A 16,514-nucleotide genomic window follows, 5' to 3' on the forward strand; every position below is an offset into this window, starting at 1 on the left:
GCCCCCTACCGGCCCCCAGCCACTCCCCTTGCTTCCTAGGCCTGCCCACCTCCACGTGACCACACCCCCCCGCCGGGGCGGGGCGGGGCGGCGGCACAGCCAGCGGCGGCGGCCCGGTGGGCGCACGCCAGGCCGGCAGCCATGGCGGCGGCGGCGGAGCGGGGCCGCCTCAGCTTCCCGGGCGGTGCCGGGGCCTTGGGGCGGCCCGTGCCTATGAACCTCTTCGCCACGTGGGAAATCGACGGCTCCAGCCCCAGCTGCGTGCCCAGGTAACGGCGGCGGACTCACGCCCACCTCGCCCCTTGCTCTCGGCGGGCAGCCGGCGGGCCCTGGCGGGCGGCAGCACTCCGCGAGTCGGAGCCCCCTGCCCGGCCTCCCCCTCAGCCCCGCTTCCCCGCAGCTCCGGCTCCTCCGCCCCGTTTTGGGGGTCTCTCCGTCTCGCAGCCCCCCGTTGCCGTGGCGACGCGGCGCCCCCCGCCATTTTGGACCCCGGTTATTGGGGGCTCGGCGCCGGGCGGACCCCCTTCCCAGCCTGCAAGCGGGCGCACGCTTAAGAGCGGGGCGTGCCGGAGATCCCACCGCCTCTCGGCTCTGATTTTAACGTCTTTTACTTCTTGGGGGCGCGGCGAGAGCGAGCGAGCGGGGAACGCGGTCATCGGGCTGAGTTCGCGGGTGTGCGGAGCTCTGCGGATACCAGAGATCTCCTGTGCCACGGGGCGGCTGGACCCGGCTCCTTCCATCTCCCTGCCGGTCACAGTCGCTGCGTTGCATGCAGGCAGCCGTCCGCTGGGGCTGTTGTTGGATCTGAGCTCGGGTATTGCGGACAAGGTGACAGCACGGGGCAGAAAACCCGAGTTCTGCAGTGGCGGCTGGTTTGGGTGAGGGCAGCCCAATTGTGCTGGCAGCGTGAGGTGTGTCATGCAGCAACTTTCTCTGCTCAGCTGTCCTGTTCTGCAGCGGGAGGTTTCCAAAGGGCACCGCCACCAGGAGGGCACCTACCTCTTTCCAACGAGGTAGGGGAGCAGCACTTTGCATTTTGCCCTGGCTTCCAGTGCCATTCGCACGACCCTGGTGCTGTGCAGAGGACGTGCAGCCTCTTGCAATGCTGCTCTGAACACTGATCTCTCCTTTGTGCCCACGGCTCCAGGGAGGCTGTAGGGTTTCCATCTCAACCAACTCTTAGTGGCAGTTGTTACAATTAAAAAACACAAATGTCCGTCGCTGTCAAGGACTTTTAGTTCTGCATTATCATTTATGCTGATACTTGCAGATATGAAAACTAGCTCACGACATAGGTTGCTTGTTTGCAGATCTGTGGATGACCAGGAACTGCAGCATAAGGATGCTGGCCCTGCTTGGATGCGTGGTAGGGCATGGAGGCTCAGGGTGGCACCCGAAACAGGCATCTGTCTGGGGTGGGGTGGTCTGAGGGGCAGCCTGGATATGGTGCATAAGGGGAGAGCTGGGGCTCAAGGGGAAGCATTGAAGGCACTGCAGCAAGCTGTGAAACAGGAGCTGGTGGAAGTGCTTGGATTGCATGCTCTGGACCTGTGATGGGAGGACTGGGAGCAACTGTGTTCCATGTAGGAACACAGCTTTTATGTGAGAGGTCCCTCTAGCTTCAGCCCTGGTGTTGCCATTGCCTTTGCCAGCTGCTGCTGTCTGCCCATCCTACCCAGCTGCTTGTGAGCTCCATACAGGCTGGGCTGTATGAGTGCTGTGTTAGGGATGCAATGTGTGGCAGGACTGCAACTGTCACTGCGATTGCCAAGTGCTCTGGAGTCAGAAGCACTTGAGGCTGTAACCCCACAGCAGTGTTGGTCTGATGGCAGGGGAAGAGTGTGCTGTGTTGCTTGTGCCAGGCAAACAGCGAGGCCTGTAGCAGCAGCTGGAGTGCTGAACCAACATTCGGCTGTTTTTCACCATTAAACATCGTGTCCTGTGGTGCTACTTGAGCTCCATGCTTTGTGTTTCATTATAGGTTTTGCATGAATCACTGTGGTGGAGAAGGCAGGAGTTTAAAAACCTTATGTTATATTTTAAACTCACGGTATAGTAATTTTCCTGTGGCACAAAGGCATTTGAGATGTTTTTGTGTTAAAATGAGAGATGCTGAGATGAAAACTGTTCTGTGGGAGAAATGGTATTAAAGAGAAGCTTGTTGTCCTAGCAGATATCTGCTGGGATGTGAAAAGAGGATGTGGAGGTGAGCGGGTCAAGTAATGTGGAACTGCCTTGGTCTCTTCTGAGATTTCCACTCGTGACAAGTTCCCCTCCAGGTTTCTGTTGGTAGGACAGCCTTTGTAGCTCAGGAGAGATTGAAGCTGGGCAGAGGATTGGTGACAGAGGAGTGTGTGTTTGTGGAGGGAACACCGTTTCCTTCCCCTCCTGTGGAAATAAATCTGACTCCATTTCTCAACCCTTTCTCCCACAGTGAGCTGAGCAGCAGGAGGGCTGGTTGGAAGCATTGCAGGCTGTGCTGTGGGCAGCTGGCATTACTCAGGTGTGCCCTGCGCTCCCCAGGTGATGGCTGCAAGCTGCGCTGCAGGAGGAAGACCTCCAAGCGCTGCTCTTCATTGTCCAGCCTTGCTGGCAGATTGAGAGTCCTCTCAGCCTGGAGAGGCTCAGTGAGGTCTGGAAGGCTGCACTGGTGCCTCTGTAGTTTCCCCTTCTGACCAGGCTGTGTCTAAACTTAAGGAAGAGTAACAGGGAAGACTCATAGTGCTGCTCTGCAGCTGTGTGTTGTGAGTGAAACACAAATGTAGGTGATGCGTTGTGCTTGTACTGGTCTCTTTTTCTCTCTTGCCATTTGCAGCAGTGGTTTGTGACATCTTTCTTAAGTACACATAGCTCCCGGGATTTATGACAGAACTGCTTTAGAAATGCAAGTTCTTTCTTCTGTTCATCCCAGCAATGTAACTCAAGCTGTCTCATTTGGATGTAACTGCTATGTTCTAGAACGGAGGGATGCCTGCCTTATTTTCCCATATCTTACTTCTGTGCATTGAAATATTTTCCTTCCTGGAAGGTTACATTGCACAAAGTTTCCTCAGTACCTGAAAAAAAAACAAGAGTGATGTTCAACTGAGAAAATCAAACCTCACTGCTCAGTTTCCTCACACATAGAATTAGTCAGTGCTATTGTGGTCTGGTTTTCTTTTTCCTTTTTGTTCCCAAATGTTGGTGATGGAGCTGTGGCTGTGAATGGCAGAGCCACTACTGGGACCTTCAGGAGGCTGTTTGAGGAAGAGACAGATCTGGGGGAGGTCTTTGTTGGCAGAGGCTCTGCTGGAACGAGAGGCAGTGAAGCTCAGTGCTTGCCCTGGGATGCGGTTTGTTAGAAGCAGCTGCCTCAACTGCTGCATGGTCAGAAAAGCTCAGGTTTGAGGTGTGGAGTGCAGTGATGCTGAGCTGTGTGTGGAGCAGCAGTGACCTGATGTCACTTGGAGAGATGAAGGAAACCCATGGAACATACATGGGAAGAGACTGTGTTATTTGGGCACTGCCCAAGTTTCACATGCTACCTTGTCTCTGTGGGTGAGGAAACGTGAGAGAATCTTTGTGCTACACTGGAACAGGAGGCTGCTTTTGCAGCAACATCAGTGCTCTGTGCTGCAGGGTGGCTTTTGAAGCACGTGGACATCCCCGGGCAATGGAAACTGCTTGCAGTGAGGCTGTGGGTTCACAGCAGATCCAAATAGTTTGCTCATGCCCCAGGCTCTGTGCTGCTCTTGCAGCGCCAGCTCCATCTCCAACTGCTCTGTTCTGCAGTCAGCTGCAGTGGGTGAATGAGTTGCTGAGGCTGGCAGAGGAGTCTCAGAGCACATCAAGATGTCAGCATGATGTGCAAGCAGAGCGATGCGGCGAGGAGCAGTCCCACAACGTGTGTATTGGCACCCTAATGTGGTGCCTGGTCCTTGCTCAGCTGAGCACTGAGATGGCAGTGATCTGTGGGAAGCCCTGGCTGACTGTTCTCTATAGGTGCCCTCAGAAGGGAGTACGGTGCCTTTGGGTTCAAAAGATGCCTCCCACTGCTGGAAATGGGAACTTTGGCCAGTGAGTCCCTGCTTTCTAGCCTGGCTGGAGCAGTGGCAACAACAGGCTGCGCACAACTTGCTACTGTAATAATCATGGCTGAGTGATGCTACATAAATGAGCAAGTAAAACTGCTGATTAATTCAGGTAGGGAGAGACGTTTAAAGCGTATCAACCTTCTGATCCATTGGTTCACTGACAATCAGAAAGAACTCTTGTTTGTTAGGGTTGCTGTTGGCACGGTCCTCGGGAGCTGACTGCGGATTCTTGGTACGTTTGGAACCAGGAAAATGTCTAATTACTCAGATGACTGGGTACGTCTCAGGAGTGCTTATTTGGAGGCTTTGTTTTGATTTTGTTTGAGTAGCACTGAATGCTTAACATTTTACCACTGGAGCGAATTGAATACAGATGAGCATGAGGTAGGCTTTAAAAAAATTGCTAGCTAAGGCAATGTTAAACATTTGAGATGCTGGAGGAAAAGCATCCAGAACTGAGCGATGGAGGTGAAGTGTGTGGGTAAGGCACAGTGGCCAAACCCTTTACTCTTGGTGCCAGTAGGTTCTGTTTCTCCCCTGCTTTGGGTTTAGCTGTCATGGAGGAGGAGAAGCCCAAAATGACGTTACCTTGAACAAGGTGAAGTGTTCCCTTTGTGCTCCCAATGTAATCAGGACAGCCAGAGAGCAGCAGAGCTGTTGGTACGGTGCTTCTCATCAGCCCTGAATGCTCCATGGTTGCTGTGGCAAGCGTGTGGCTGTATCAAATTAGCTATGAAATGATTTGCATAATAGATTAATCAACCGGCAACAAAACATCCCTCTATCCTGCCAAAGAAAAGAAAAGCATCAACAGAGCTGCTACAAGAAGCCATTGTGTTCTTTGCAACCCTTAATCTTTCTTTTTCCAAGAGCACTCCGTGTTTTGGCCTGATGCAGGAAGCTGGCCTGCACACTGCCTTCATTTGCGTCACATCTTGGCAGCTTTGTGTAATTCTTCTGGGCCAAATTTTGCCACCGTTATGGTGACCTTCTAGGGAGGGTATTTCCTATGGAATGGGTGGCTGGCTGCCAAAAAGCTCTGTATTGCCGGGTCCTCCGTGAGGCTTCACCTTTCCATTGCCTTACTAAGGAGAGAGAAATTCCTCCAGGCTGCTTGTGTCCTCCAGAACTGCTCCATTTCCATGGGAAGTTGGGGCCCCTGGAAAGCATGCAAGTGTGAGTGGGCAGGAGCTGATAGCTGGGTTTTACTTTGTCTTTGTTTCTCCCTCCTGTGAGCCAGCAATATTATATGGTCATCCTGTGGCTCCGGACATGATGTCCGTGTTCAGCCTTGCTTGGTCGCACAATGCCACCTCTCAAACAGTGCTGTGGGAGCTGGAGTCCAAACGGATCCCAATGTGCAGATGATAAGAGGCTTAAATGCCTAATTGAATGTGATAGCGTGAAGCTTCTCTCGTGGTGAGGTTTAATTGGATTATAGTACTGCACAGTGATGTGGTGGCTTGCAGGGCGTGCAGCCAGCTTCACAAGGAGAGAGTGGATCCACACTAATCACGCATTTGTTTAAAACAATGAATTGCCTGGAGTGCTCTGATGGGCAAACAGGAGCCAGCAGCCCTGCAGAGAGGATTCTTCAGAAATGAGGCTGGTGGATGCCTACTGCACGTGCAGACCTTCTGGTTGGGTCAGTGCAGCTGTAGCACAGGGTCTGCAAAGCTGCCTCATGAATCTGAGTCAGGGGGAAAGGAGGAGGATGAGCGCCCCGTGAGCTTGGATAAGCAGGTGTATGTGCTGCGTGCCTGCGTGCTGCAGCCTGGAAGCCTTTAGAACCTCCTTTAGAAGCACTTGAGCCATTTCTGGTCAGCTTTGCATGCTGTGACGCTTGTCCCAAGCATCCCTTCTGGAGTGGCTCATTTGTTCTCTCATCACATAGCTGTCCCTCTGTGGACTGGTCTTGCTTCACGTGTAGCTTCAGTGCTTTGGGGCAGCTGCTGGAGGCTGAGCATCTCTTGGAAGCTGCTGGCTGAACTGCAGAGTGGTTGTTCTTGGACGTTTTAGTGCTGAAAGCAGAGCATTTGGCTTGCTGCTATTTCAAAAGAGTTTGAAATCTGCATAGCTGCTCAGATCTTAGTTCAGAAGGGTTGTCAAGAAAAATAGCATTTGTTCTCCTGTAAGCAGGCAGATTAGCATACAAAATCAGCTTTGATGTTGTGGCAGTGTGCTCCTCATCCACAGCCTCTGTGCTGTTTTAGAGAGCTGTTAGGCTTTCAGTCTGCTGGGAAATGCCCCCAGGGCACAGCGTGTGCCATTTGGGCAGGGGACAGCAGCAGGACACTGAGGGCTTTCCATCAGCTCACCCTGCCTCCTGCAGCAGCCCTGCGGTAGGTGGGTGTGATCACTTGGTGGGAGTGGAGCCACCTCAATCCGTGCCCTTAGATGTGCAGGGCCCCTTCAAGCTCCATCTAAAGATTCGTGGAGAGGTGGAGGGCTGAGGGTATGTGGCTATGGAGGAGATTGGGGATTCAAGTGTGCGCCTATGTGCAGGGAGAAGGGAAGAATGTTTTCACCACTCAGCTAAATGGTTTCTTCTGCAGGAAGGATACCATCTGCTTCCACGTGATCCCTTTGCTCTGTTAAGTGCGATAGCTCAAAAATCTTTCCCTGTTCTTATTTTTTGACAGAGCTGCTGTAACATGAGGGCTGGGAGCTTCTCCTGGCTGCTGGGAACTAAATGTGGTGAGAAGGAGAGATTGGAGATTTCTGCAGGGAAACACATGGAGGGCTGCAAATGGAGATAGAGGATAACCACAGAGTCTGTTCTGTGGTTCTGGCCTGTGTTTCAGGGGTTTCTTTCAATGCAGGGCTCCCATTAATGGCTACAGAGCATAGCAGTTTGCGCATACACGTGTCTGCTATGTATTTCCCAACAGGCACGAGGCCAGATCTAGATATAGAGCACAGAAGAAGCCCCGTTGAGAGATTCTTAGGAAGCCTTATCTATATATAGTCTATATAAGTCTGTATCCCCTTTCTGCTGAGAGGACAATCTCTGCCTGGGGAGCATGGTTAGTGAAGATCCACCCAGCTTTGGAGAACCAGCAGAGAGGTAGCTGCACAGTGTCACATCTCCTATGCCCTGTGCAAACCATCCTCGTGTTCACCCTCTGCTGAGGGCCCCAGCTGCATGGCCTGCTGCTGTCACCGTGGCGTTGTGACAAGCTGGTGACATGCTGCTGTGACCGGCAAGCCTCAGAGCACACAGCAGCCCTGGATGTGAGGGAACAGCTGCAAGTGCTGGGGCACGTTGCTCGTGCAGTGCCTGTGCCTTCAGAACACATCGGTCCTCTGGGTGCTCCACTGTGAGATCAGAGCTTGGCAGTGCCTTGTTGTGGAACAGCTCTTGTGGGGGTTGTGCCAGTGCAATTCCCTGTTGTGCAGCTGCTTGCCAGGCTGTACCATGAGAGGAGGCTGCACAGGCGTGCTGCTGCTTCTGGATTGCAGACACGCTTGCAGTGCTCAGCCCATCTGCTTCAGCCTAACGCAACAAAAAGAAAGGCTCGCAGGTGGTGTAGATGAGAAGTGGGAAGGCGCACCAAGGTGGACAGGCCAATTGTGCAGCAGTGTGGTCTCATTAGTGTGCAGTTCCACAATTAGGATGTCTGAGGATGTTCCCTATACCATGCAGCCAGTCCAGCCAGCACACCAGCAGGTTTTGAGGCTGTCTTGGCAGTTTCTAAGAACAGTTGAGGAGCAGCTCAGCCTTCTTTCTGCTGTTTGCTGCCCATGGAGCTTCTTTACACCATATCGTGGAGCCAAAGGAGTGAGACTGATGAGGTTGTACCAGCTGGCAATGTCATGAGGTTCTGTTGCAGGCGTGGCATGTGTTTGGATGCGTTTGAGTCTGGAATTATATCATTCCTTCTTAAAAGAAGAGCTCTGTTTCTGCACTGAGCTGATTCCTTTCTCATCTTTTAGGGTGCAGTGCTGGCAGCATAACTCTTAACACCATTCTGGTGGGAACCTCGGCAAATGTGCTCCATCTCTCCTAAGCCCATTGAAGTCGCAGGGCTGTTGGAGGACATCTCCTCACGGGCTTTACAAATATAGCAAGAGCGTTTGAGGTCGCTCAGTTTTGAGTTTCTTCAGGGAGAGCACGCTTCAGCTGCAGGCCGTGCCAGCACTCTGTTTGACTGCCTCTGGGGGGGCTGTCTGAAAATGGGTGTCTGTGGCACGGCTCTAATCTCATGATGGTCCTGCAGACTTTTCCAGCTCATCAGATCCATGTGCAGTCTTAATTTCGCCTCGTCACGTGCGCCCTGATTTCACTGCAGCCTCAGCTGGGTGAACCTGCTGGTTCTTAAAGGGGACAGGGATGCTGCAATTCCCAGCACAGCGATCACAGCCTGCATTGGGGCTCCCTGCCCTCTTCCCGCTCCCCCTGAGTGGTGGGTCGGTGTGTGTGCAAGGCACAGAGCATCCACCAGTGCTCTGCCAGCCACAGCAAAGCTCCAGAAGCTCTCTTGCAAAAGAGGGCTTTACCAGCAGGGCACAGAGCTGTGTGTGCTGGAAGCATGCAGTGGTCTGACTGCCATCAGGGCTGCTCAGTGGGTCTGGGCTGGTGTTCCGTTCTCTGGGGCTGTCCCCCTCTCTCTCACATGGAGGGAAGCTCCCAGGTGGGAAGAGGGATTTGTGATCCAGGCTGCCAAGGAGGAGATTGTCAGCCAGGCACTTCCGAACTTGAATAATTGACAGGGTAACCAGAGCCACTGGAGATTGTTTGGGAGGTAACTGAATCTTCCACACCGATTCTTATGCAAATTCAGACATGTGCTCCTGGATTCTAATGGGAAGTGTACAAATGCAGTTTGCATTGTTCAGAGCTCAGCATCCTTGCACTGGGTCTGTCATTGCTAATGACTTTATAGTACTAGCCTGACTTGCAGAGCTGCACCTGTAACAGTTTCCCAGTGGTCTTCGTACCTGTGCAAACCAAGTTGCACCATAGATTTTATGTGAGTGACCCGTGGGTGTTCTGGCAAATGGTTTGTTCACTGCTGAAGCTTTCCTTTGTCTCAGCAGTCTGCTGAGTCTGATGCAAGCCAGGATGCCATTGGCCTTCTTGGCCACCTGAGCACACTGCTGTCTCATGTTCAGCAGAGCATCAATCAGTACCCCCAGGTCCGTTTCCTCCACACAGTCCTCCAGCCACTCCGCCCCAAGTTTGTAGCACTGCCAAGGGTTGTTGTGGCCGAAGTGCAGGACTCGGCATTTGGTCTTGTTGAACCTCATCCCATTGGCTTCAGCCCAGCTCTCCAGCCTGTCCAGATCCCTCTGTAGGGTCTCGCTACCCCCAGGCAGATCCACACTCCCAGCCAATTTAGCGTCATCTGTGAATTTACTGAGGGTGCACTCAATGCCCTCATCCAGGTCATCAATAAAGATATTGAAGGGGACAGGCCCCAGCACCGACCCCTGGGGAACAACACTTGTGACCAGTCGCCAGCTGGATTTAACTCCATTTACCACCACTCTCTGAGCCCGGCCCTTCAGCCAGCTCCTTACCCAGCCGAGAGTGTACCCATCCAAGCCACAGGCTGCCATCTTCTGCAGGAAAATACTGTGGGAGACAGTGTCAAAGCTGAAGTCTAGGTAGACCACATCAACAGGCTTTCCCTCATCCATCAGATCGGTCATTAGGTCATAGAAAGAGATCAGGTTGTTCAAACAGGACCTGCCCTTCATGAACCCATGCTGGCTAGCCCTGATTCCCCCCAGTCATCCCGCACATGCTGCATGATCTCCCTCAAGACAATGTGTTCCATAACCTTCCCTGGCACCGAGGTCAGGCTAACAGGCCTGTAGTTCCCCAGATCCTCCTTACAACCTTTCTTGTAAATGGGAGTCACGGTGGCAAGCCTCCAGTCTTCTGGGACCTCACCAGTCACCAAGGAGTGCTGATAGATGATGGAAAGCAGCTCAGCTGTCACCTCCGCCAGTTCCCTCAGCACTCTCGAGTGAATCTCATCCAGCCCCATGGACTTGTGGCAGTCCAGTTGGAGCAGTAGGTCTCTGTTTCTTCCAGAACCCCGGAGGGTTTAGTCTGCTCCCCAGCCGAGAATCTTTAAGCTTTACCCAGTAAATCTATGATTGAGTTGATGAGAACATTTAATAAAAATTATTTTGGGCTTCTGGGGGAGATTGGTGTCCTGGCATAGCTTCAAAATCAGGCTTGTTTTTTTTATAGATGTGCCACGTGGTATTGGAATACTTGGTCAAAAGCACATGACCTTAATGTCTTTACAACATAAACAGCCTAGAGATGTTTCCTGCTTATGTACAAAATATCCAGCCAGTGAATGTGTTCTGTGCTTCTACAAGAAACGAGGATAGTTTTACAATAAGCAAAGATTCATATCTCAACTTTTTTTCCCCCATCTGGCATTACTTAAATTGATGTTTTCATCTGCATGACCTCTTGGGGTGGAGAGAAATAACGAACATAGAAAATGTGGCTGAAAAAGATCTTCTTAGGTCCACTTCTGTGGCTTTGTCTGTGGGCTGGAGTGTCCTCACCGAGCTGCATCCCGTGGCTGTTCCCCCTGTGCTGTGGTCTGTGTTTCTGGTTAGGTTTTATAGAGGTTTAAGTGTTTTAGTTGTGCAAGGAGTTGCTGGTCCTGTGCGTAGTCCTTCCCAGTGTGAGTCTGTGCCTCAGCAGGGTAAGTTCAGCAGGAAGAGCTTCCTTCTTAAAAGAATGCTATTGTTAAGGCATCATTTATCACCAGTTTTAAGTACATCTGCCCTGTTCTCCTCCCCAAACCCTTTCTGTGCTCCCATCCTCGTGCTGATTTACAGCCCGTGGTCTCTGCACTGAACTTCTAGGGCAGCCATCCTGTGTAGTCTCTTTCTCTCCGATGGGCAGTTTTTGCTGTCAAAAAGGATTGTTCCAGAAATGTCCCCTTTTGTGAAAATACATCTACCTCCTTTCTAGCTTTCAGAAAGATGATATGCTTCTTTCCCTATCGGGTTTCACCCACTGCCTTAAAATGAAGGATTTACAAGGAAAGCTGAGAACTGCAAGATCTGGATCATATATATTTCATGTTGCCAGTGGCTTGCTAGGGGCTGAACTCCCTTTTATTTGCTCTTCCACCTCTTCCCTAAGCTGTTCCTGTGAGCGTGCCAGAATTTAAGGTGCTCCAGTTTCTTTCAGGCTAGCAGGATCTGTATCCTCCTTCTGCCAGGAGTCTGCCTTATTTTGCTTCAGTGAGATGAGCACTCAACTAGGCTTTGTCCTTGCTTCACAAACAGACTTTGAGCACCTCCAGACACTCGGATAAGTTCTGCCTGCTCATGCTTGGCCCTGCTGAGCCAGTTGCCTGCAGATACCAAAGCGGATCAGAGGATATTTTCCTCCCAACATGTGTCCTTTGGCAGTCTAGGTGAAAATCTGCTCCCTGAGGCAAAACTACAGTGGTTTTTACCTTTGGCCCATGGAGATGTGCTTGAGGGCAAGAAGCCTGGGAAGTGCTTCGTTCAAGCAAGTGATCAGAGCTGTGTCAGGAGAGGGCTTTTGAGGTGGATTTTCTCAGCTTGACTTTTGGTCAGTAAGCGGATGTTTTTCTGACATGGAATGGGTAGGTCCTGTGGTTGTCCTTAAGAAAAATCCATGATAACTCTGTGGTGTTGGTTCAATCGTTTCCTTGTTCCAGGACCATAAGCTAAATGCACAGGCAGCCTTGCGGTGTGGGGTGGCTGTTTGTTCCACCCACACCTGCAGCCCAAGGCCATCCCTCTGCTCATGGAACCTCGTTCTTTGCAGTGTAGATGAAGCCATGTGTTTGGTGCCTGCTGCTCAGCTCTTTTTAGTGCCCTGCACAGATGCTGATAGCACAGAATTTTGAAGGTGCTTCTGCTTTACAGGGTTTTAGTAGCCTGGCTCACTGTAAAACCATCTGGGTGAATGCTGGTCAAGTCAGACAGCTCTTCATAGGGCTTCTGGCAAGCAGGGAAAAGGTGTGTCCTTATCTTGTATGATTTTAAGCAGAGAGAAAGTGACTGCTCAGTCAGTAAAGCAAACTGCTGTGCAGGAGTCCTGCTTTGCTTAGCTGTGAGTAGTAGTGTGAGGGCACTGAGCGTGTGTTTGTATGAGTCTGCCACTTTCTGTTCTCAGAGCAAGCTCTTGATTTAGGACAATCGTGGGATGTTTTCAGTGTGCTTTTCTCTGCTTCCACTGGGTCGTCATATTTCTCTATGGTGGTGGCCAGATTTGCTGATGGTTCACATTTGAGCTGGGAAAAAATGCCCCTTGTTGGAGTTCTGGTATTTCTGTATACAGTCAAAAATGTCGAGTGGGTTGGGAATAGCTTCCAGCAAAGCTGTATCGCTTCCTTGGAGCTCTTTTGTTCAATAGAAATTCCTTTCTTTTTCTCTCCCCCTTCCCGTCCCCCTGACAGCCCACCTCCTTTCTACAAGGACACACAGAGGTATAATTCACAATCGTCCGACTGAAGTGAAATATGCACAGCTGCAAACACATTGTTTAATGATACTTCACTGTGAAGGCATCGCTCAGAACTGCTCCTGTTCCAGGAGCCGAGCAATCAGAGTGTGGTAGCAAAGAGGGTTTTGTTGATGTACACAGGCTCCAGAGGGAAAGAGCATGAGGGACAGTACGTTTTTCTTATTGCCTTGTAACAGATAAGCACAGAGAAGCTGATGTAATGTTTTGGTGGCACCTCAACAACTTTTTGCATTATCTTTTTAAATCTCAGCTCAATATGCCGGATGGGGGACGTGTAACAGCTCTGGGAAATGTGGTGTTAGTAGGTCACTTTCCTGCTTGTCTATTGGTGGAAGTCTCAGTGGTCAGAAACATACAATGCACAAAAATACATGTCCTGTGTGACTAGCCATAGCTCCCAGTGCAAAGTTTGCTGTGTGTGGTAAAAGTCAGAAACTGAGAGCAAACCTCTAAGCCAAGGGAGTATGAAAATAAGGACACATCCTGTCCTGGTGGTTGATATAATGTTGTGGTCCCTGTTCTGTCCCTGCTGATGGCTCTAAGTGTTTTCTGTGAGAGAGCTTCAGGACAGTCCCCACGTCATCCACAGGCAGGGGAAATGATGCTGGTACCCATTCTTCACTCTTAGCATGTCAGGTACAGCCTTAGCTGGCTGCATAAGGCAAAGGCACGAGAAGAGAATGCATTCAGGGTGCTGAGGCTGGTCTGGCTCTGAGCTTTGGGCTCACTGGGGTGCTCCTGCTCACAGGTAGAGCGGCTCTATTGTAATGCTGGCCAGGCTCAGAGTTCAGCTCCCCAGCTGTGGGCCTTATTGCATGCTGAGAGAGGGCTGCTTGCATCCACCTCATTGCCTTCCACCTGCCCATGCCACACGTGGTTCTGCAGGGCAGGCCAGCGTCCCTCCCAGTGCGCTGTGTTCCTCACTCACACACATCGCTCTGGTGCTTTAGTAACTATTTTGACAATTAGAATGAGCAAACTCATTTGGTTTGCTTTGCCGGCCTCTTAATGCTCTGAGGAATGAAATATCACCAGCAGTGATGCTGAAGAAATGTAGCCTCTAAATAATATGGAATCTCTGCTTGTTGCTTCAACTTCCGACAGCTGCTGAAGAGCATCAGAATATGAAGCAAATGCAAATGTGTGTCTGTAGCACATGGCTGCATTCTGTGCTCTGCTGCAAGCAGCTGGCACTGGGGGTCCTCTGGGCTCCTCTCATAAAAACTGTGGGTCCTTCTCTCCCTGGTAAACAGATAAAGGTGATGGCAGCTTTTAAAACGGGGTAAGCAGAAAAAGAAACCAACAGAAAATGTTATTTCCAAACAAGTGCCTTTTTTTTTTCAGTAGCAGCACCTCAAAGTAGAGCACGGAGGGTATATTTAGATGTGAAGAGAGAGACTGAAGGGAAAAAGGTGTTTACAGAGTGGTGTTGAGAGACATTTTGAGATCACCTGGCGGTTCCCTCAGGGGGAGCTGCCTCCAATGGGAACAGAGCAAACCGAAATGCATGCAGAGCTGTGCTGTGCTCAGCAGCAGGCTGGGTGCTGTGCTTCAGAATCCCTTCCAGCCTGGTTCAGCTGGGTTTAGGAGTTCAAACACCACTGTTGGTTGCTGCAGAAGCTCCTTCCCTTGCAGCAGCGGTGGCAGTTCTGCTTCAGCCATCCAGTCAGCCTACATATTGTGGTTAGCTGTTTGGCTTTCCAAATCTCACCAGATCCTTTGTTCTCCTCCTTTTGTGATTTGCTTCCCAGCTTATCTCCTTGGCAGACAGTGTGCAAACAAGTGAGAGCTGCCCAGAATATCTGATAGAAGAAATGCAGGGAGTCTGGAGTGTGGCGTATCGTCAACCAAAGGCTACAGGAGGCTCTTCTTTTCTCACAGGAGAACAGAACACTTCTGCAGGTTCAGCCCTTTCAGACCACTGCTCATAGCACACACCTCATCTCAGTGTCCCCCCCCAACCCCCTCAATGAGCACAGATCTGTGAGCGGTAGTGCATTTTAGCAGCTTTACCCATGCTGTTTATTGCAGTTTGAGAGATGCTAACCAGGATTTGCAATGTGTTTAATGCTGAATAGAGTTCCCCAGCTTTAGTGGCAGGATCTGGAGTTCTTTGTGAATTATATGTAGCGCTATTGGAGCTTGCTTTGTCAGCTGTGTGTTGTTGCCTTGTGAAAACTGGCAGCATTCAGATCTAAATAAATGCTACAGTCTCGTGCTATGAGGAATGATGAGAATTGTGCAAAAAATCTGATTCTGACTTAGGTGGTGAATTTTGTTATCTCTGTGTGATCCCCTTCATCTCCATAGTCAGCAGAGGAAGGAGCTGGCATTAAATGTGGGGCACGCAGAGGAACAGCATGGAGCATTGTCCCAGTGAGGCTGGGGGTGGCTGGGTGCACGTGCCTGCTCTGGAAGGAGGCCAGAACGCAGGCTCCATGTGGTCAGAGTGGTGCTGGGATCTGTGGAGTGTTCTGGTCTGCAAACAAGCCCAGCAGCGGCATACTTTGCATATTTGATTGCTCTGCTGGCTGATACCAAACGTGCCATCGGAGTTCACAAATGTTTCTCACTGATGTTGGCTGCTCCATTTTCACCCTCAGAGGACATTTTGAGTTCTCACTAAAGAAAGAAGTGTCCATTTGGGCTCTAAATTATACCTGTGTGATTCTCCCGTCTTATTTATTTCAGGCCATATTGAAGCTTAGCAAAGACAACCGTTTTCATCTGGCCCTTGATGTGGCTGCTTTCAGACAGAGTGACAGTGCTGTTAGGAACAGGCCAGCTGCCCTGTCTGTGCTGCTGTGGGTCTGTGTTGGCAAGTGAACTTTGAAAGGGAAAACTCCTTTAAAAGGCTGACAGTGGTGTTCATACGGTCCATATACCATATATACTGCAATGTAAGGTGGATCTTTCAGACAGGTAGTGGTGTTAAGGCCTGTGTGCTGCAGGGATCTCGGCTCTGGCCACACTTGTGATTTTTGGGTGGTTGAGCACAGTTAGTTGAGTGCTGGATGGTAGGAGAGCCTACAGGGCAAGCACTGGGCTGTACAGGGAGCAGAGCTGTAGGTGGCAGAGAGGGAGGATTTGCCACCAGCAGTGCTGCAGTGGGATAAGGAGGAAGCTGGAGTGCTGCGAAGGGGCCCGTCTCATTTGCTGGACATGCAGCACTCTGGGTCATGTGCAGGCTGTGACATCCCCAGTTGCTGTGGAGATGTCACGGCTCCCAGCCTGCTGCTGCTCTGGGGGATGCTGCACTCGGAGTTCATGGTTATGGTGCAGGAGAGGATGGGGAAAAGAAAGGGTGGCAATCCAGGCAAGGCACATGCTGGTGCAAACGTGTGCACGTGGCATTTTGTGCAGCCCTTCCGTGCCACCGTTCATGCCTGTCTGATCTAGATGCTCCTGCAAGGAGCTCGCTGTGTGCTGGCAACAGGGAGGGTGCTGGCATATGTGCAGGACACATGTGCTGCTCCTTGCTCTGCAGCTGGTTCCTGGGGCCCTCCTCACATGTTGGCTGCTGTGTGCAGCTCCTGCTGGCCCCAGAGGGCTCAGGGTAGGCAGGGAGCATGTTCTTGTGGCATGTCTGGTGCAGCCTATTCCCAGCGCACATGTTGTGTGTGCCACGTGTTGTAGGAAAATGTAGTCCTGTTGGTCTGTTGAAGGAGCCTTGATCATCTTGCTATTTGCTTACTTCAGTTTCTAAAGTTAAATGTCACCGTGCTATTCCCTCAGAACTTATAGAACACTGCTTAAACTCAATCCAGCAGCACCAAGGGATCCTGCATTCACAGTTACTGTGCTGTCAGGATGCCATGCAGTCCTGGTGCTCTGGATGCTGGATTTGAAGGAAGCAGGTTGAGAGAGGTGCGTGGAGCTCACTGTGCGCCTGGGTTTGCAGACAGTGTGGTGTGAACACACAGGTGGGTTAGACAGACTCCTTTGTACACCGTGGCTTG

The 16,514-nt window shown here is 51.1% G+C and overlaps 1 protein-coding gene across 7 annotated transcripts in view; it reads left to right on the forward strand.

Annotated features, from left to right (window-relative positions):
• The first annotated feature begins 64 nt into the window (after positions 1–64).
• Positions 65–16,514, forward strand: part of PACS2 (phosphofurin acidic cluster sorting protein 2) — a 64,493-nt gene continuing 48,043 nt past the window's right edge. For 5 of the 7 annotated variants that reach the window (XM_072342577.1, XM_072342578.1, XM_072342579.1 and 2 more), the window contains exon 1: positions 65–269. In XM_072342577.1, the coding sequence (XP_072198678.1) occupies positions 142–269 (128 nt within the window). In that variant the 5' untranslated portion in view covers positions 65–141. The remainder of the gene's footprint in view (positions 270–16,514) is intronic. The other 2 variants (XM_072342581.1, XM_072342583.1) reach the window with 1 other exon arrangement.

This window comes from Excalfactoria chinensis, chromosome 8 (assembly GCF_039878825.1).
Source record: "Excalfactoria chinensis isolate bCotChi1 chromosome 8, bCotChi1.hap2, whole genome shotgun sequence".
Lineage (NCBI taxonomy): Eukaryota > Metazoa > Chordata > Aves > Galliformes > Phasianidae > Excalfactoria > Excalfactoria chinensis.